At 32.3% G+C, this 19141-nt stretch overlaps 1 protein-coding gene across 1 annotated transcript; it reads left to right on the forward strand.

Annotated features, from left to right (window-relative positions):
• The first annotated feature begins 650 nt into the window (after positions 1–650).
• LOC101248190 (probable serine/threonine-protein kinase At1g09600) lies at positions 651–8392 on the forward strand. The gene is made up of 7 exons (XM_010321622.4): positions 651–1057; positions 1688–1975; positions 3537–3854; positions 3935–4153; positions 4591–4685; positions 5861–5948; positions 7967–8392. Exons 1-7 carry the CDS (start codon positions 668–670, stop codon positions 8321–8323), a joined length of 1755 nt encoding a protein of 584 aa, XP_010319924.4. The 5' UTR covers positions 651–667; the 3' UTR covers positions 8324–8392.
• Positions 8393–19141: the final 10749 nt, after the last annotated feature.

Consider the following 19141-nt stretch of genomic DNA (forward strand, 5'->3'; position numbering starts at 1 on the left):
TATATATATATATATATATATATATATATATATATTAAAGTATGAACATTTTTAACGAAAATTCTGATTCCACCGCTAAATATAGATACATTGTTGGGCGTAAGTAAACTATAAATGTTCCTCTTCTAGAGTGTGCATGTAGATACGTAAGCCTCGAGGGCACTAGACCTTATTCCTCTAATTGTTGAGTTTAAAAATCAAAGTTTACGACAAATTAAAAGGATTGAATTCACAATTTCTTTTGATTGCTTCAATATTTTTGCCATTTGGCTTATACTTAAGAGTAGATTGTATATAATAATACCATAATATAATTTGACTAGGTTCTACTAGCCAAAACTTTGTTATTTTATTACAAATTAAACAAAAAATGTATCTCCATAAACAAGAGAAATTCCTTGATAAAACAGAAAGAATTTGGTTACTAATCATGGACATAATTCATGATTTTATTTTATTTTGCCATATTATTTTACATAACGATAAAAGCAAAGAAATAAAAGAAAATGACACTTTTCTTTTACAAATATTACATGAATATATATTTGCCGGCCAAATGTACAAAGAGAATTCAAACTTCTCTAGCATTTTTTTGCCATTTATAGTTATTATCACCGCTCATATCATTCCACATAATTTTGTGAGATTCGCTTCGTGTAAGGACATAATGGGTTGTGTAGTAGGCAAGGGTTATAGTTTCACTCCGGAGAGACTTGAGAGGATGAAAAATGAGAATAGTTATGTTAAAGGAAATAGAGTTGAAAAACAACAACGACAAAGAGAACAACAACAAATGAGGGATATGTCTCGAATTCGCGATCAAGAAGGGAATCATGTACTACTTGATCACGAAGAGAAAAGAAATGGAAATAATGGAGTTAAAATAGGAATAATTGATCAATTACAAAGAGTTATAATAAGTGATAATGGTAGGAAAATAGGAGGAGATGATCAATTGGTAGATGGATGGCCTAAGTGGCTTGTTGATAATGTTCCTAAAGAGGTTTTGGTTGGTTTAGTTCCAAAGACTGCTGATTCATATGAAAAGCTAGATAAGGTAAGTTCATTTCCATTCGGATTTAAAATTTAAAATTTTCATTTCTTTATATAATATTTCATGCACTTGGGCATTAAATGAATAACCTAGTACAAAAAGCATCTCGTGTTCACATTAGGGGACATCTGAGAAAGGGTCGTGTCACCCTAAGGGATTATGACGTAAACAATCTATACCCTGACACAAATATCAGTGCTAGTTGATTCTACAATTCGAACATGTGAGCTATATATGATCATACATAAACAACTTTAGTATCGTTACTTCAAGACTCTCCTTCATTATCACTTTTGACATTATGAGTTTAATATTTAACATTTGTTGAAATTTTAATTATAAGTTTCATGTAAGTATCTAGACTCAGTACATAAAACATTATTTGGATTCAATTAAACTCAAAATAAACTATCGCTCACTACATAGAGAATTAGGGTTGATTTCTCATATGGTCATATTTTTGATTTACCTATAGTCATCATAGTCGTTGATAATTTCAATTCCCTTTAACAAAGAAAGTGACTTTCTGAAACCACAACTGTAAATTCATTAAGTAACTCTATGGGAAATCAACTCCGCAAAAAATAATTGGTAATTTACCTTAATTAATACATTTTATTTATTTTTTTGCAGGTAGGGCAAGGGACATATAGCAATGTGTATAAAGCTAGAGATAGGAAAAGTGGGAAACTAGTAGCCTTAAAGAAGGTTAGATTTGATACAAGTGAACCAGAGAGTGTGAAATTTATGGCAAGAGAGATTATAATATTGAAGAAACTTGATCATCCAAATATTATAAAACTTGAAGGATTAGCTACTTCAAGAATGCATTATAGTCTTTATTTGGTATTTGACTTTATGCCATCTGATTTAACTAAACTTATTAATCACACTCAAGGAATTAGACTCACTCAACCTCAGGTAAGTAAAATTACTTATTTTCCTCATTTTATAGTAATTTTTGTATATATAAAATAGGTCTAATTGCACAATTTAGAGGAATTATATATGTCATAATCAATAATATTGAGTGCCTAATTGTTTAATGTTTTTCTTGTATAATTTAGAACCTGAGATTCTGGTTAAGGACATGAGATCTTACTTCATAGAGTATAGTTATCACAACTAAGAAACTATCAAAAACCAATCTTATCGGTTGGGTTTTAAAAAATTTCTTGTGCCAAAAATTGAAAAATGTAAATCAATCTCCAACCTCTAAAGGTAGGATTTTCTCACAAAAATAAAATTGAATTAAAGAGTATATAAATAAGCATAGCCTTAAATCAATAAGTTGTTATCTGTATTAAGGTTAGTCAAAAATACAAAAATAGAAATAAGATGAAATAGAAAGAAAACTTTTAATTCGAGTCCACAGAAATTACTGTGTTTTCTTAAGAAATTTAATTCCCTCACTGTACCCGAAGTTGTAGATTAATTTCTCCCAAGATGAAACCGATAAACATGTTAGAGAAGTAGCGGTACCTCAAACTTCAGCGAACGTAAGAACATTAACAAGCACACACAAACTCAATCGATGAACAATTTGCTTATGAGAGAAAATGTATGCAGATAGAAAAAAAATTCAGTGTTTGAAAAATGAAAAAGACTTCCTATTTATAGCCATTTTCATCAAGAAACGTGTTTGTTCAGACTCGCTTTTTCCAGAAAGTTGTGTCTTTTGGAAAAAATAACGACTTTTCGGAAATATGTATCTTTTGGGAAAAAAATAATGACTTTTCAGAAATCAATTGATATTATCGTTGCGCGTGAATTTCAAATAAATTTCGCTGCGCCAAAATTAATTATGTTATTTAACATTCTGAATTAATTTATAAGAGAAAACAATCGATTAACAAAATTGATTAAATAAATTTTGTCCAAAAAGATTACCAATCAAGTCCAAGGCCGAGCGACGACTGCGCAAGGGGACACCTTTTTCTTTAACCCTTTAAGAAGCAAAGGAAGTGTTTCCTAATATTAGGACAACAATTTGCTTTCTTCTACCAATATGAAAGAAATGACTTTTTATTTGCACTTTGCAAACGACTTTTTATTTTTCCTTCAAAATTAGCTCCCTCACTTTTTCATTTTTCTCTTCTCTTTTTCCATTCACATTTTGCTAAAACCCAACATACAAATAGTCCAGTGGTAGAAATACATCTTATCTTATCATTGTAGAAATGTGAGTTCATTGACCATATAGTGCATTTTACTATTAAGTGATAAAATAATATTGACTTTATCGCTATTGTATTTCGTTTTAAATAATAGTTAATAAAAACTGACTCATAACTTGTAAAGGCTAATTTTGTTAGATGAGATTGTAAGATAATCAAACATCGCATAAAAACATTATCAATAAACATGATATAGCTATATCTATTTCAATATATGAATAACTCAAACCTGACAATAAAAAACGATTCGTAATAATGTAAATATTATTTACACGATCAAATATATAAATAAGATTTTGTTGCAGATAAAATGTTACATGGAGCAATTGTTATGTGGACTTGAACATTGTCATGAAAGAGGAATATTGCATAGAGATATTAAGGGGTCCAATTTGCTAATAGACAAAAATGGGATACTAAAAATAGGTGATTTTGGACTTGCAAATTTCTATGAAACAAAGACAAAGAGGCCCCTAACAAGTAGAGTTGTCACACTTTGGTACAGAGCACCAGAATTACTTTTGGGTTCCACTAATTATAGTGTTGGAATTGATCTTTGGAGTGTTGGTTGTCTTTTGGCTGAAATGTTTATTGGAAGACCTATTTTGCCTGGTAGAAATGAGGTAAAAAAATATATATATTTTTTATTAATATCGTTTTCATTAGTGAATTATTAAAACTTTTTTTTTATTAAATTATACAGATTGAACAACTTCACAAGATATTTAAGTTATGTGGTTCACCAACAGAAGAATATTGGAAGAAAGTGAAGCCACCGACAACATTTAGACCACCGCAACACAAGCCATGTTTTGGACAATTTTTCCCCAATTTGCCTCATTCTGCTTTTCCCCTCTTATACACACTTTTGTCTGTTGAGCCTCACTTGCGTGGCACTGCTTCTACTGCCCTTCAAAATGAAGTAAGTTACAATAATTATCAAAATACATATTTTATTTTATTATAATCTCTAAAAAGATTTATCATTTATAAGAATTTTAAGAATTTCTTCTCGGGTATATCACTCTCCTCTGGATGATACATCTCTGTTTCCCTCTCGGATATGTCCCTCACCTTGCTTATACATCCTCTTACGTATGTAACCGGATGTCTGCTTATGTATTCGGATATCCTATCCTCTCTAATACATCTCTCACTTATGTATCACTTATATATCTAGAAGTCCAGTGATATATCCAAATATTCTATCTCTCTGATACATCCCTCACTTATGTATTCGAAAGTATCCAAAATCCATAAATTTTAAGAAATTTTGTGATTTGAAAAAAGACTAGGAAAATAATTATGTGCACCCATATTATTGAACACTAAAATTTAATTTGTTGAACATTGTGTTAGTTCTTTACAACAAGCCCATTAGCATGTGGGCTCTCCGAATTGCCTGTTTTCAAAGTGGAAGAAGATGGGCCGGCCCAATCCATTGATATCACAAGGTATCTTCGATTTTACATGTGCTAGTTAAATGAAATTTCGTATTTTGAAATAATATTGACAATTAAGACTTTTATCATAAACATCTTTAATCTAAGTTTCTAACATGTTAATATAAAAATCTTTTTTTTAAGCTATTGATCGATTTTATCAATAGCTTTTAGAGATTCAAAAATATATAAAATTTGAACTTTTATCTTCACCTTAATTTTTCTTTGTGAACTTTTATATTTACATAATTATAAATTACTACCTTTTCCAAAATGCTATAATTATTAATTACACATATGTGATCATTAAAATGATTATATGCTCCATCATTGTTCTATATATAGTAGGTATATTAATTATCCTTTTAGACAATAATCATCAAAAAAGAGACTTTAGGACCAAGGCAAGTTAGATCATTACACATTAGATGTCACGAAATTAATAATATAGTCACAAGGGTTAATAGTATAATCATAGTCTTATTGACATAATCCCATGCCATACAAGATGATATTCTTTATCTCCATTTATATGACATTTTACGTTTTTCGAGAGTCAAACAATTTAAGTTTGATTGAGAATTTGTGCATGGTCTTCAATTTTTTTGAAATGAAATTTATATATTTGTAAAACTATGTAAAAAGTATTATAAATCACAATAATTTATAATTTTTTCAAAATATTTTAAAGATCTATGAAAATTTACGATCAAAGTTAGACTTGTTTGAAGCTCGAAATCTGAAAAGTATCACATAAAATAAACAAAAGGAGTAATTATTAAATCACGAGCACAAAAAGACATTATTATATATTTAATATAAATATATAATATTAAGTTATTTATTTTATCTTTTTTCCTTTATTTTTGGGTGGTGTCTCTTTGTGGTCCCTTATTTTTTTTGGTTAAAATCAGGAATTTAATTCTTCTCGACATTCGACAAAAGATAATTGAGTCTTTTAAGTAATCTTATTATATAAATTATGGTCCCTGCAATAATGGAATGCATAATTATAATATATTTCTATTTGAAATACTCATATTATAACTAGGAAAATAGCAATTTTACTTTCTGTGTTATTTATATATGTATAATATTTTCATACTAATAACTAAATGGTGTGTTAGTTATTTTCTTGTGTTTTGCTATGATGATTAGTAAATAATTAAAAATAAATTGCATCACAGGAAGAGAGATTCAAAAGGCAAACGGGTTAAGAAAAATAGGGAGGGCTATAGAAAATTGCTCTCCAATATTTCTGAAAACTCAAAAGAGGTAAATTCTTTTTTCTTTTAATTACTATGTTTTTTTCTCTTGAATTTGTAAGAAAATGCATTCTATTCGTTTGAATTACCTATCGTAATTTTTAAATTTAATAAATCATTAGTTTTAGTTCTAAACTATTAATAACGTTAAAAACACTTATTTATATGACTAACTAAATTTAGATACACACCGATCTACTGCATCGCATAGCAAATAGTTTCAAATATTTGTAGCAGCATATTGAGACTCTTAATAAAAAAAAATTAAAGACGTTTGAAAATACCTCTAAATTTAAAAAGAATGTAAGGGCGTATTTCATTCATGTTGCACAAAGAAAAAGTTTAGTTAGTTAAGTAAATTTTGTCGAGCTATAGTTGAATCCGAAGCCTAAAGGGCTAAATTAATTTCAAAAATTCCCTCAATTTCTTTTTTAATCAAAAGGGCAAAATCACTGACCTACCAACGATTTTCTCCGAACTTTTACAAGAATGTTGCTGCCCATGCAGCGTTTACATAAAAAAAAAATTTTAAATCGCTGCCCATGCAGAGTTTTCCTTTAATTTTTTTTTTTTAAATCTCTACCTAGGCACCAATTTTTAGAGGAAATCTTTTTTTTTTTGAGAAATCGCTGTTAGGCTAGCGATTTCTATAAAACCTTTTTTCTTCTTTTTTAAAAATTTGGTGCCTTCGCAGCTAGACAACTATTTTTTTTTTAAATATTGCTACCATTTTATTTCTTAAAATCGTATTAAATGTTGGCGAATATTTTTAAAAATAATAATTGGCAGTAACTTATTTTTTTTAAAAAAATTCCACCAAAATTACTACTTGGCAGTGATTTTTTGTTTTAAAAAAAATTCAGCGATATTCCGAAGAAAAAAATTCACAAAATCCCGCCATTCCTTATATATATATATATATATATATATATATATATATATATATGATTTTTTTTTGAAAATAAATCATTTAGTGAAATATTTGTTAACAATTGTAATGCAATTTTTATTTTGTCCAAAATAAAAAAAAATTATCAATATATAATACAAATTTTTTTAAACAAATAATTTGCAGAAAATTAAAAAGAATTACTTTAATAGATGCCTTATTTTAAAAAAGGCAGAACAAAATTGCTACCTACGTAGTGATTTTTTTAAAAAAAGTTTTTTCATAAAAATGTTGCTATCGCAGCGATTTTAATTATTTTTTTTAAAAAAAGAATTCGTCAAAATCGCTGCATCGGCAGCAATTTTCTTTTATAAAAAAAGAAAAAAATATGAATAAAATCGCTGATAAGTCAACAATGATTTTACCCTTTTAATTAGAAAAAAAAATTAATATACTCATTTAAAATTTTTGACAATTTTTTTTTTCCTTTTAAACTTCCAACTCATCTATAGTTCTACTTCTTTTAAATAATAAAAAAAAAATATTAAAAAAAACACTCTAAATAGGACACAAAATGCCATAAATACCTCCACATGCATCCAACCAATTAATAACATACACACATGAGGTTGGCAATTAACTTCCACTTACCAAAACAAATTTGGAGATCAACCAATCATTCCCAAAAATAATTGGATTTATCATTCATATATGGTAAGGTTTCGATAATATATGCATTTTTATCATCATCAAGATAATAAGTGGAATATAATCTTTTTATCTTTAATCATATATTTTTCTTTTGAGCTTTTGAATTGAAAATTAATATTTCCTTTAATAAATTTTACATTATTTAAATTTGAATTAATTAATATTTCAACATGTACATCATATATCGAAAAAACGGTACACTAAAAATTACAAATTTATTACATGCATTTGGATTTAATACATATATGCTTATTGTATTACTATATCTTGATATAGTATAATAGATGATCTGTTTTAATTTTTAATTTTTATATGTAATTACTTATATTTCTCTTTTTTAGTAAACATAACAAAATAAAATTACTTTATAATATTGTCAGTATATATAACTGAAACTGATTAAATTTTCCTCAATTTTGATTTAACAGGAAAAGCAAGGGGAGTCAAGTAACCAAAGCCAAGATATGGGTGAAATTAGTAGTAATTCATTTTCCTTAAACATGATTAATAATAATAATAATCAAAGTCCTCCTCCATCACCAACTCCATTTTTCAAATTTAGAAACATTAATCAATTTTCTAAAACTGAGGCACATCCTAATGCTCTCAAAAACATTAAAAATTATCCAATTTTATTAGCCTCTATTACTGAAGCAGCCAAAAATTATGAAGATAATAGATTAAGTCTTAATCGTAGGTCAATCTCAACCATTGATTTTAGAAATCATCATGATCTAATGGACCACAAAATCTCTAACATATTTAGCTTTGAAGATACTAGTTAATTACTTAATAGTAAATTTTGATTTTGATCTTTGATCAACTGTATTGGACCTTTAATTAATAAATTTAATTGATGCACTTAGGTTTTCTATTCCTTTTGCTTGCTTTTTTTTTTTTTTTACAAACTTATTGAATTATTAATCAAAACATTACTTATTCCATTGTTATTCAATATTTGAGAGTCTTATAATTCTAAAAATACTTTTAATATATATTTTTTACATAAAGGAACAAAAAATAAAGCTTATTAACATTATACTTAATATGTTGAGTTTGATATCACAAGCACCAAAATTGAAGGATTAAAATGCAACCATTCCATTAATTAATTAGAAATGTTGCTCTTTTTTTAAAAAAAATTAATTTAATTGTTTACTCGTGCATTTGGTTCAGACATAATGTTGATTTTGATTGTGTATTATTTTAATTAATTACTTGATGAAATAAAAAAATACAATATGCAAAGATTTTATGCCATACCTAAATTACTGAGTAGTAATTTGTTTATTTGTTTTTTCAATTTTAAATTTTTTATTTCAATTTATATAAGAACAGATCATATTTACTTTTCTTTTTCTATTTATTGAAGCACCCATTGACTTGCTACAAACAAATTAATAATTTCCAATCTCTTTCAAGATTAAGACGTAATCCCATTAATGTCAAGTTAATGCTCAAAGCATTAGTGGGGCAATGGAGACATCGACATGTCCATTTCCAAATAATTAAACTCTATATATATGAATTTTTTTTTAAAAAAAGTTATATATTTTTGTGCTCTAATTTTGTTTGTTTGATTTTAATTTTTGCACGGAATTAAGAAATTAATAAAGACTTTTAGACTAACAATGCGTAAAACAGATCATATTATCCTTAATCAATTGGTATTAAACATGTTACGTGAAAAATCAGGATGACAAAGTTATCAAAAAAATCTTTTTGTAATCGACTAAAAAAAAATAAAACAAACAAATTGAAATGTAAGAAATAGTATATCGTAAATATTTTTAAAATTTTTTTGAGTTTGTCACTAATTAGATAGAAACACAAATTAGCAATTCAAGCTGTGGTTAAACTTCATTGGAACTAACCAAACGAGTACAAGAAACACATATATGTACAATAATCATGACTTAATTCTTCCCATTCATTACACAAATATGATGTTCATATAACCATCATACAAAAAAAAAACCATTTGTTACATGGCAATATCAAGAAGAAGTAGAGAATCAAGAAGGGGAAAAATATAAATAAAAGTTTTCCTTTTATTAAAAACACCACTAATCGTAATAATTATCGGAGAATTTACTCTTAATCCACTTGAAGCTGTTCATCAAAGATGTTTTAACTTTACCTTCAACGGAAAACATGTTATAACTAGCTATTCTTTTCCTCCTCTTCGTCTCAGAATTTCCCCCCACGGGTCCATTGAAGCTAAAAGATTTCGTTCGATCCTCGAAATCAAATCTTGCTTCTTTGTAAGATGCAGAGTGATAAGGGAAAGATTTACTCTTCTCCATGATCAAGAAAATGAGAAAAAAACTCAAAAAAATGGTTTATTAGTTAGAACAAGATGAAGTACGAAATGTGTATATCTTATGTGTATATATGTTATATTGTACGTTAGTGGGTTTTATGCATGGGCCCAGAAAGTGACTTGGATTTAATATTTTTTAGAAGATTGTGGTTGTTTTTCGAGATTATTTTTTTTAAAAAAAATGGATATCATCATTTGATGGCACGGTTTATTCTGGTCTTTAATTATTATTAACTTAAAATAAATTGGTCTGTATCAAATTTATATCTAGCTTCACATAAGTTCTTTAAGGACAAAATACATAAATATTATGATGTAATAATATAAATTTAATATATAAATAGTATGATGTAATAATATAAATTTATATCCCGCAAAAAATTATTTATCTTGAGGGGAAAAATAGAATCAGAATAAAATAGGGGTAAAAGAGCATATAACCCGGATATTATAGGATAAAATGTTATATCGCTTCTTCTGTCTCAATTTATGTGTTATTTTTCAAATTTCAAGACGCAAACAAGTCTTTCTTCGGCTGTAATTTTTTTTATATCTATTAAATATTTTAAATTGTCAATAAATGTGAGTTGTAATAGTTTTATTTAATCTTTTAATATAAAAATTTTATTTTAAAATTTTGAAATCTAAATTCACGATCTTAACTAAATAATTTGATCTTATATTATATTAATTGAACTAAATAATTTGATTTTATATTATGTTAATTGAAACAAAGGAAATATTATATAGGTGGATTTGATGTATGTGTGACAATTTGGTTGTTTTTGGGATATGATGAAGGAAAAGTGGTCACTTTGAGAAAATTAAGGCTTATTTTGTTACAAGATGATAAAAGATCATATCAAGGGGTAGTTGAGCCAATCTTGGGTAGTGTCCATAACCTTATTATATATGTATTATATAATATTTTTATTCCTAATCTTCTTTCATTAATTGTTATAATATATCAAGAAGGAAAATGATTAGATTGTTTATAGTTGGGTATATATTCTTGAGAAAGTGTGTAGAAGCCAAATTATTTTAAAGAACTTTGAGGGGTGGGTAAGTGAGTAAGTCCAATTAAAAAGACAAAAAGATTTGCTCACATACTATCTATTTGTAATTTTAAATCACAATTTCATATTGAGGTTTAGATATGTAATTTGAAATCATAAACTTAAATTCTCAAACAAATATATTTCGAGATTCAAAATCACTACTTTATTGTATGCAAATTTAACCTATAAATTTATATTTTATAAAAATAGATGCATTATTATAGATTTTATTATTTTTTAAAAATTATGCTCAGCGTAAAGAGAATATACATATTACGTGGAAAATATGCAAATAATTGTCTATAAAATTACGAGTATTTGAAGGTTCGTGACCGCAAATATTCTTCTTTCTATTTTTAAACAACACAAATAATTGTTTATAAAAGGAACAAGGGTTTGTTCATATAGTAAGCATCATTTATCTTTAATTCTAAGTTTGTATTTTAACATATAATGTGTGTATTCGTATTTGAATCATGATTTTATATTAATGTTTGAACATGTGATTTGAGATCATAATTTCATATTCTAAAAAGTACTATGATCTGAGATTTCGAATTGTTTTATTTTTTAAAAAATAAAAATCACACACACATATATATATATATGTATGTATGTATATATATATATATAACATCATGTTCAGCGTGACGAAACTATACGTACTATGTGAAAACATTATCTTCTAAAATAACTAGTTAATAGTATTATTGACTAATGAATCTTTATAAAATTATTTGTATTTGAAAATACATAAACACAAAATTTATTTTTTATAAAAGAAATGCGGACTCCTTTTATTATATATTTATTATTTTTTGTGGGCCATCACCAGAGTAAGGCAAATGGAGTTATCAAGTAGTGTGAAGTCCACTTATGTAGCGTCATAGCCCATATGTATTTGTGGGCCATATAGCATGGAAATGGGCCCAATAGTTATTCCAAGAGACACAAAATAACAGTAAGTGACCATTCCTCTTTCAACATGGGCCTACAAACAACTTTTCTCATTTTACTTGTAGTTGTAGTTGTAGTTGTGGCCCTTCATTGTCCCCAAAATATTTATATGAAAAAACACAAAACTTTTGTAATATAGTAATTTAAGGTTGAATAAATATAGTATTGTTATAATATATATTATTTACAATATAAGCGGGGGCAGATTTACGTTACAGTAAGTGTAGGGGTGTTCGTGATTCGATTTGAATCGGTTATATTAAAACTAAAATTAAACCACTTTAGTCGGTTTTTTAAATTTCTAAAACCAAATCAAACCAAACGAAAAAAATATCCATTAGTTTGGTTATTGTCGATTTGGTTCAATTTTTCTAATTTATTCTGTTTGAAAGTAATAATTTTTTTGAGGGCTTACGTATCTCGATAGACACAAATACTAAATACATGAACAATCTACAAAAAAATTAATGTCAGTTCAATCAAGCAATTAAGTAATATTAGAGTTATCATTACACGGATAAAGTGATTCATTCAAGAGAAAGTTTGACTATTTTATGTGAAGTAAAGAAGGTAAAGATTAAAATAGATTTTGATGGACTTGGATTTGAGATTGTAATACTTAGGCTAAAAAAGTGTTGGGCTTGAGAAAATGGTAAAGTTTAAGATTTAAGTTAATTTTCAAAAATGAGAAAGTTAGTTAACTAGTCAAAATCCCTAACATATTTATTTAAAACAACAATACTTTAAAATAGTTATTAAAAAGGTCAATATTTTAGTTATATAGCAAATTAAATGTATCCAATTCTAATTATTTATTTTCCTCCATTAAGACCCACATTTTGCAACAATACCTTTCCCAAACAAATGTCTCTCTCCAGTTTACAATTATCTCAAAACAAAAATTTTTCTCACTCATCCAATTCTCTTTTTTCTATTGTTCTGCGAATTTCATTGCTCTGTTTCTGTAACGACCTGTTTAGTCGTTTTGAGCAGCAGACTTTATTTCTGGAAAAACTGGCAGAAGCGACGGACCCCACGACGGACCGTCGCAGGGTCTCGTTTCAAAACACTTAGAAAATCTGAAATTGGGTACTGAAAATCGACTCTCTGAACTTTGTGACGGAATGGCAGGACGGACCGTCACAGGTGTGACGGACCGTCACAGACCCTTGGTGGAAATTTGGGTCTCTGAACTCTGCGACGACCTGCAGGACGGACCGTCGCAGGCACGACGGCCCGTCACAGGTTGCGCAAATCCCAGGCAAAATCGGATTTCCTTACACGTTTTAAGGGACGTTTTTGGACTATTCCTTCCTTAATTATAGATTTTGTGGGTTTATATTAATAACTCAAATTCTTGGGGGTTAAAAGAGGTAACCCTAAGTTAATTAGTGGGGTATTATTGCCATCTTTTATTCTTAATTATATACTAATTAGGGTAAAAGAAAGAGGGTTTGAATAAGAAAATAGAAAGAACAAGAAGGGAGAGAGAGAAACGATCGAGAAGAAGAGGAAAACACCAAACTTTGAGGATTAACTTGCTTGATTTCAATTCTTCGGTGGAAGTAGGTTATGGTTTTCATGCTTTCATAAGTAAACTCTTAATAGTGAATGATATGTATTGGTAGTATTGTAAACCCTACTATATGCTTAATGGTATGTTTGCATGAATATGATTATGTGATTGTGATAAGATAAGCATGATGAAAATATTGAATCCCAAATCTTGAAAAGAAACTTTAATATACATTATTAATGACGATGCCTTGGTATAGAAGAAGGCTTGATGAATTAAAGTAATGGGATTGATGATGCCTTGGTATAGAGAAGGCTTGATGATTTACAGAATGATATTAGTGGATCGGAGTGTCACGTTCCGACACATAGTATTAGTGGATTGGAGTGTCACGTACCGACACATAGTATTAGTGGATCGGAGTGTCACGTACCGACACATAGTATTAGTGGATCGGAGTGTCATGTTCCGACACATAGAATTAGGGGATCGGAGTGTCACGTACCGACACATGTAGGGGATCGGAGTGTCACGTTCCGACACATGTAGGGGATCGGAGTGTCACGTACCGACACATGTAGGGGATCGGAGTGTCACGTTCCGACACATAGAATTAGGGGATCGGAGTGTCACGTACCGACACATAGTAGTAGGGGATCAGAGTGTCACGTACCGACACAAGAGGAAGAAAGATAATGAATCTTGGAAGATGATAATATACTCAATTTAATAAAACTTAATTCCCAAATGAGTATGGTGTTGAGGCTTGAGCCCTCATGGATGAACTTGATGGTATTTACTGATGATTATAGTACTTGTTGTTGCTACATGTTGAGTTTTATAGTTGATTTATGATATTACTTGATATATACTGTTCTCTATTTTGAGTTGACCGATGATATCTACTCAGTACCCGTGGGTTGTACTGACCCCTACTTTTATGTTTTTCTTCTTGTTATTTGTGGAGTGCAGCAAACGTGCCGTCATTTTCGACTCAACAGTAACCCAAGCCAGTCTTCGTCACACCGGATCGTCAGGGTGAGCTAACGCTTCTAGCTTGGACTGGATCTTCTCCTTCATGTCTTGATGCCTTGAACTTCCTGCATGGACTAGCTTCTTATGTATTTTTAGCTTCTTAGAAACTCTTAGAATTAGTAGTTTAAAGTAGATGTTCTTGTGATGATGACTTCCAGGTTTTGGGAATAATAGATGTTGAATAATAATAGTTATTGATTTTATTAATGAGTTTAAGTCTTCCGCATTACTTTCTGTTTATATTATATTGAAATGTTAAGGTTTAGATTGGTTGGTTCGCTCACATAGGAGGGTAAGTGTGGGTGCCAGTCGCAACCCGGTTTGGGTCGTGACAAAACTTGGTATCAGAGCATTAGGTTCGTTGGTCTCATCACACAAGAACAGGTCTAGTAGAGTCTTAAGGAACGGTAGGGGGACGCCTTTACTTTTCTTTGAGAGGCTATAAGACTTTAGGAAAATTTCACTCTTTCATTCTTTCTTTCGTGCTACTACTTGAGTCCAATTGGTATCTAGGCGATACAAATTGGTATCTGACCATCTTCACTCTCTTTCGCAGATGGTTAGAACTAGAGCAACGACTACGCCAACACCAACACCGGACAGACAAGAAACAACTGAGCCAGCCACTAGGGCTGTGGCTCGAGGAAGAACAGCGGTAAGGGGCCGTGGTAGAGGTCGTGGGAGGACGTCCTCTAGAGGAAGAGGACGAGCACCGAGCCCATCTGGTACTAGGGCGGTGACTCCTCCACCGACTGAGGAAGTGATAAGAGAGGGGGAGGATGGGGTGAATGAACAAGTGCAAAATGAGGAAATGCCACCCCAACCTACCCCAGAGATGATCAATCAGGTTCTGACTTATCTTAGCGGGTTATCTGATCAGGGCCAGACACCCCCAGTGTTTTCTGCACCAGCACCTCAGGCTCCGGAGGTACAACATGCGGCTACTATGGCTCCCCGCATGGATGTTCCATTGGAAATAGGCACGTTTCCACGTCTGACTACTGGGCCTATAATGACAAGTGATCAGCATGAACTTTTCAGTAAGTTCTTGAAATTGAAACCTCCAGTCTTCAAGGGTGCTGAATCGGAGGATGCTTATGATTTTCTGGTTGACTGTCACGAGCTACTACACAAGATGGGTATAGTAGAACGGTTTGGTGTGGAGTTTGTGACTTATCAGTTTCAAGGGAACGCCAAAATGTGGTGGCGGTCACATATTGAGTGTCAACCAATAGAGGCACCACCTATGACTTGGGCCTCATTCTCTAGCTTGTTTATGGAGAAGTATATCCCCCGGACTTTGAGGGATAGGAAAAGGGATGAGTTCCTGAGCCTAGAACAAGGTAGGATGTCGGTTAATGCTTATGAGGCTAAGTTCCGTGCACTATCCAGATATGCCACTCAACTCTGTTTCAGTCCTCAAGAGCGGATTCGCCGGTTTGTGAAGGGGTTGAGGTCAGAATTGCGGATTTCGGCCTTACAGGTAGCGGCAACGGCAAAATCCTTCCAAGAAGTGGTAGACTTTGTGATAGAAGTGGAAGGAGTGAAGCCAGACGACTTCACCACAACATCGACATCAAAAAGGCTTCGAAAGGGAGGTGAGTTTAATGGTTCTTACACTAGAGGACAGGGTTCGGAAAGTTACTCAGTCCGACCAATTCAGTCTTCACTACAGACTGTAGTTGGGGGACCACCTCAGACCGGTCAACACTTCTCCGAGGGGCCTATGATTGACTCCAGAGAATGTTATGGATGTGGGGAGATTGGACATATTAGGAAAAATTGTCCCAGACAAAGTTATAGACCCCCAATAGCTAGAGGTAGAGGTGGTCATGGTAGAGGCCGTTATTCTGGAGGACGTGGTGGTCACCAAAACGGCAGAGGTAATGGGCAAACTGGGGCCACTACATCACAACATGGTAGGGGGAACGGACAGACGAACGATAGGGCCCATTGTTACGCTTTCCCTGGGCGGTCTGAAGCGGAGGCATCTGATGCTGTCATCACAGGTAATCTTCTGGTTTGTGATTGCATGGCTTCTGTATTATTTGATCCCGGATCCACATTTTCTTATGTATCTTCCGCATTTGCTAATGGTCTTAATTTACATTGTGAATTACTTGATATGCCTATTCGTGTTTCTACTCCGGTGGGTGAGTCTGTGGTAGTTGAAAAGGTGTATAGGTCTTGTTTGGTGAACTTTGTGGGGAGCAACACCTATGTAGATTTGGTTATCTTAGAAATGGATGATTTTGATGTGATTCTGGGTATGACTTGACTTTCTCCGCAATTTGCAATCTTGGATTGTAATGCTAAAACGGTGACGTTAGCCAAGCCTGGGACAGACCCGTTAGTGTGGGAGGGTGACTACACTTCCAATCCGGTCCGCATCGTCTCCTTTCTTCGTGCTAAGAAAATGATTAGTAAAGGGTGTTTAGCTTTCTTGGCACATCTCAAGGATGACACTACCCAAGTATCTTCGATTGAGTCGGTTTCAGTAGTTCGTGAGTTTCTGGATGTGTTCCCTGGAGATCTTCCTGGTATGCCACCGGATAGGGATATTGAATTCTGTATTGATCTTGAACCCGATACTCGCCCCATTTCTATACCCCCTTATAGAATGGCTCCCGCGGAGTTAAGAGAGTTAAAAGCACAACTTCAAGAGTTATTGAACAAAGGCTTCATTAGACCAAGTGCATCTCCTTGGGGTGCTCCGGTTTTGTTTGTAAAGAAAAAGGATGGCAGTTTTCGAATGTGCATAGACTACAGACAACTGAATAAGGTAACCATAAAGAACAAGTACCCTCTTCCTCGCATTGATGACTTGTTCGATCAGTTACAAGGTGCTTGTGTCTTCTCTAAGATTGACTTGAGATCCGGTTATCATCAATTGAAAATACGGGCAACGGATGTGCCAAAGACTGCTTTTCGAACGAGGTATGGGCATTACGAATTTGTAGTGATGTCTTTTGGTCTTACGAATGCCCCTGCTGCGTTCATGAGCTTGATGAACGGGATTTTTAAGCCATACTTGGACCTCTTCGTGATCGTATTCATTGATGATATATTGGTATACTCAAAGAGCAAGAAGGAACATGAAGAGCATTTGAGAATGGTATTGGAAATGTTAAGGGAGAAAAAGCTTTATGCCAAGTTCTCTAAGTGTGAGTTTTGGCTAGATGCAGTGTCCTTCTTGGGACACGTGGTTTCTAAGGATGGAGTGATGGTGGATCATTTTAAGATTGAGACAGTGAAGAATTGGGTAAGACCTACTAATGTGTCAGAAATAAGGAGCTTTGTTGGGTTAGCTAGCTACTACCGCCGATTCGTCAAGGGATTCTCTTCTATCGCTTCCCAATTGACGAACTTGACTAAGCAGAATGTCCCATTTGTATGGTCGGATGAATGTGAGGAAAGCTTTCAGAAGCTCAAGACTTTGTTGACTACCGCACCTATCCTTACCTTGCCAGTAGAGGGTAAGAACTTCATTGTTTATTGTGATGCATCCTATTCTGGTTTGGGTGCAGTACTAATGCAAGAGAAGAGTGTGATTGCTTATGCTTCAAGACAATTAAAAGTGCATGAACGTAACTATCCCACTCATGATTTGGAATTGGCCGCGGTAGTGTTTGCAATAAAACAATGGAGACACTATTTATATGGGGTTAAGTGTGAGATCTATACGGATCATCGTAGCCTTCAGTATGTCTTTACTTAGAAAGATTTGAACTTAAGACAGAGGAGATGGATGGAGTTACTAAAGGACTACGATATCACTATCTTGTATCATCCGGGGAAGGCGAATGTTGTAGCGGATGCTTTAAGTAGGAAGGCGGGAAGCTGGGAAGTCTAGCTCACTTGCAAGCTTCTAGACGCCCATTGGCTAGAGAGGTTCAAACTCTAGCTAATGACTTTATGAGATTAGAAGTAAATGAGAGGGGAGGATTGTTGGCTTCTGTGGAGGCAAGATCTTCCTTTCTTGACAAGATTAAGGGAAGACAGTCTGATGATGAGAAACTGCGCAGAATTCAAGATAAAGTAGTGCGAGGAGAGGCTAAGGAAGCACAAATCGATAAGGAAGGTATTTTGAGAATCAAGGGAAGGGTATGTGTACCCCGCGTCGATGATTTGATCAACACTATTCTGACAGAGGCTCATAGTTCAAGGTATTCTATACATCCGGGTGCAACCAAGATGTATCGTGACCTAAAGCAACACTTTTGGTGGAGTAGAATGAAGCGTGATATTGTTGACTTTATTGCCAAGTGTCCAAACTGTCAACAAGTAAAGTGTGAACACCAAAGGCCCGGAGGAACACTTCAGAGAATGCCCATTCCGGAATGGAAGTGGGAAAGAATTGCAATGGATTTTGTGGTTGGTCTTCCGAAGACAATGGGTAAGTATGACTCCATTTGGGTGATTGTTGATAGGTTAATTAAATCTGCTCATTTCATTCCGGTCAAGGTGACTTACAATGCAGAAAAGTTAGCCAAACTTTACATCTCGGAAGTGGTGCGATTGCATGGGGTTCCACTATCCATCATATCAGATAGAGGTACGCAGTTTACTTCTAAGTTTTGGAAAACATTGCATGCAGAATTGGGTACTAGGTTGGACCTTAGTACTGCGTTCCATCCCCAGACCGATGGTCAGTTTGAGCGAACGATTCAAGTGTTGGAGGATATGCTTCGTGCGTGTGTGATAGAATTTGGTG

The sequence above is a fragment of the Solanum lycopersicum genome, chromosome 4, assembly GCF_036512215.1.
Source record: "Solanum lycopersicum chromosome 4, SLM_r2.1".
Classification (NCBI taxonomy): Eukaryota; Viridiplantae; Streptophyta; class Magnoliopsida; order Solanales; family Solanaceae; genus Solanum; species Solanum lycopersicum.

Coding starts and splice junctions, on each gene's coding strand:
- LOC101248190 (XM_010321622.4), top strand. CDS start 668: ATGGGTTGTGTAGTAGGCAAGGGTTATAGTTTCACTCCGGAGAGACTT. Junction 1,058..1,687: donor CATATGAAAAGCTAGATAAG/GTAAGTTCATTT, acceptor ATTTTTTTGCAG/GTAGGGCAAGGGACATATAG. Junction 4,154..4,590: donor CTACTGCCCTTCAAAATGAA/GTAAGTTACAAT, acceptor ACATTGTGTTAG/TTCTTTACAACAAGCCCATT.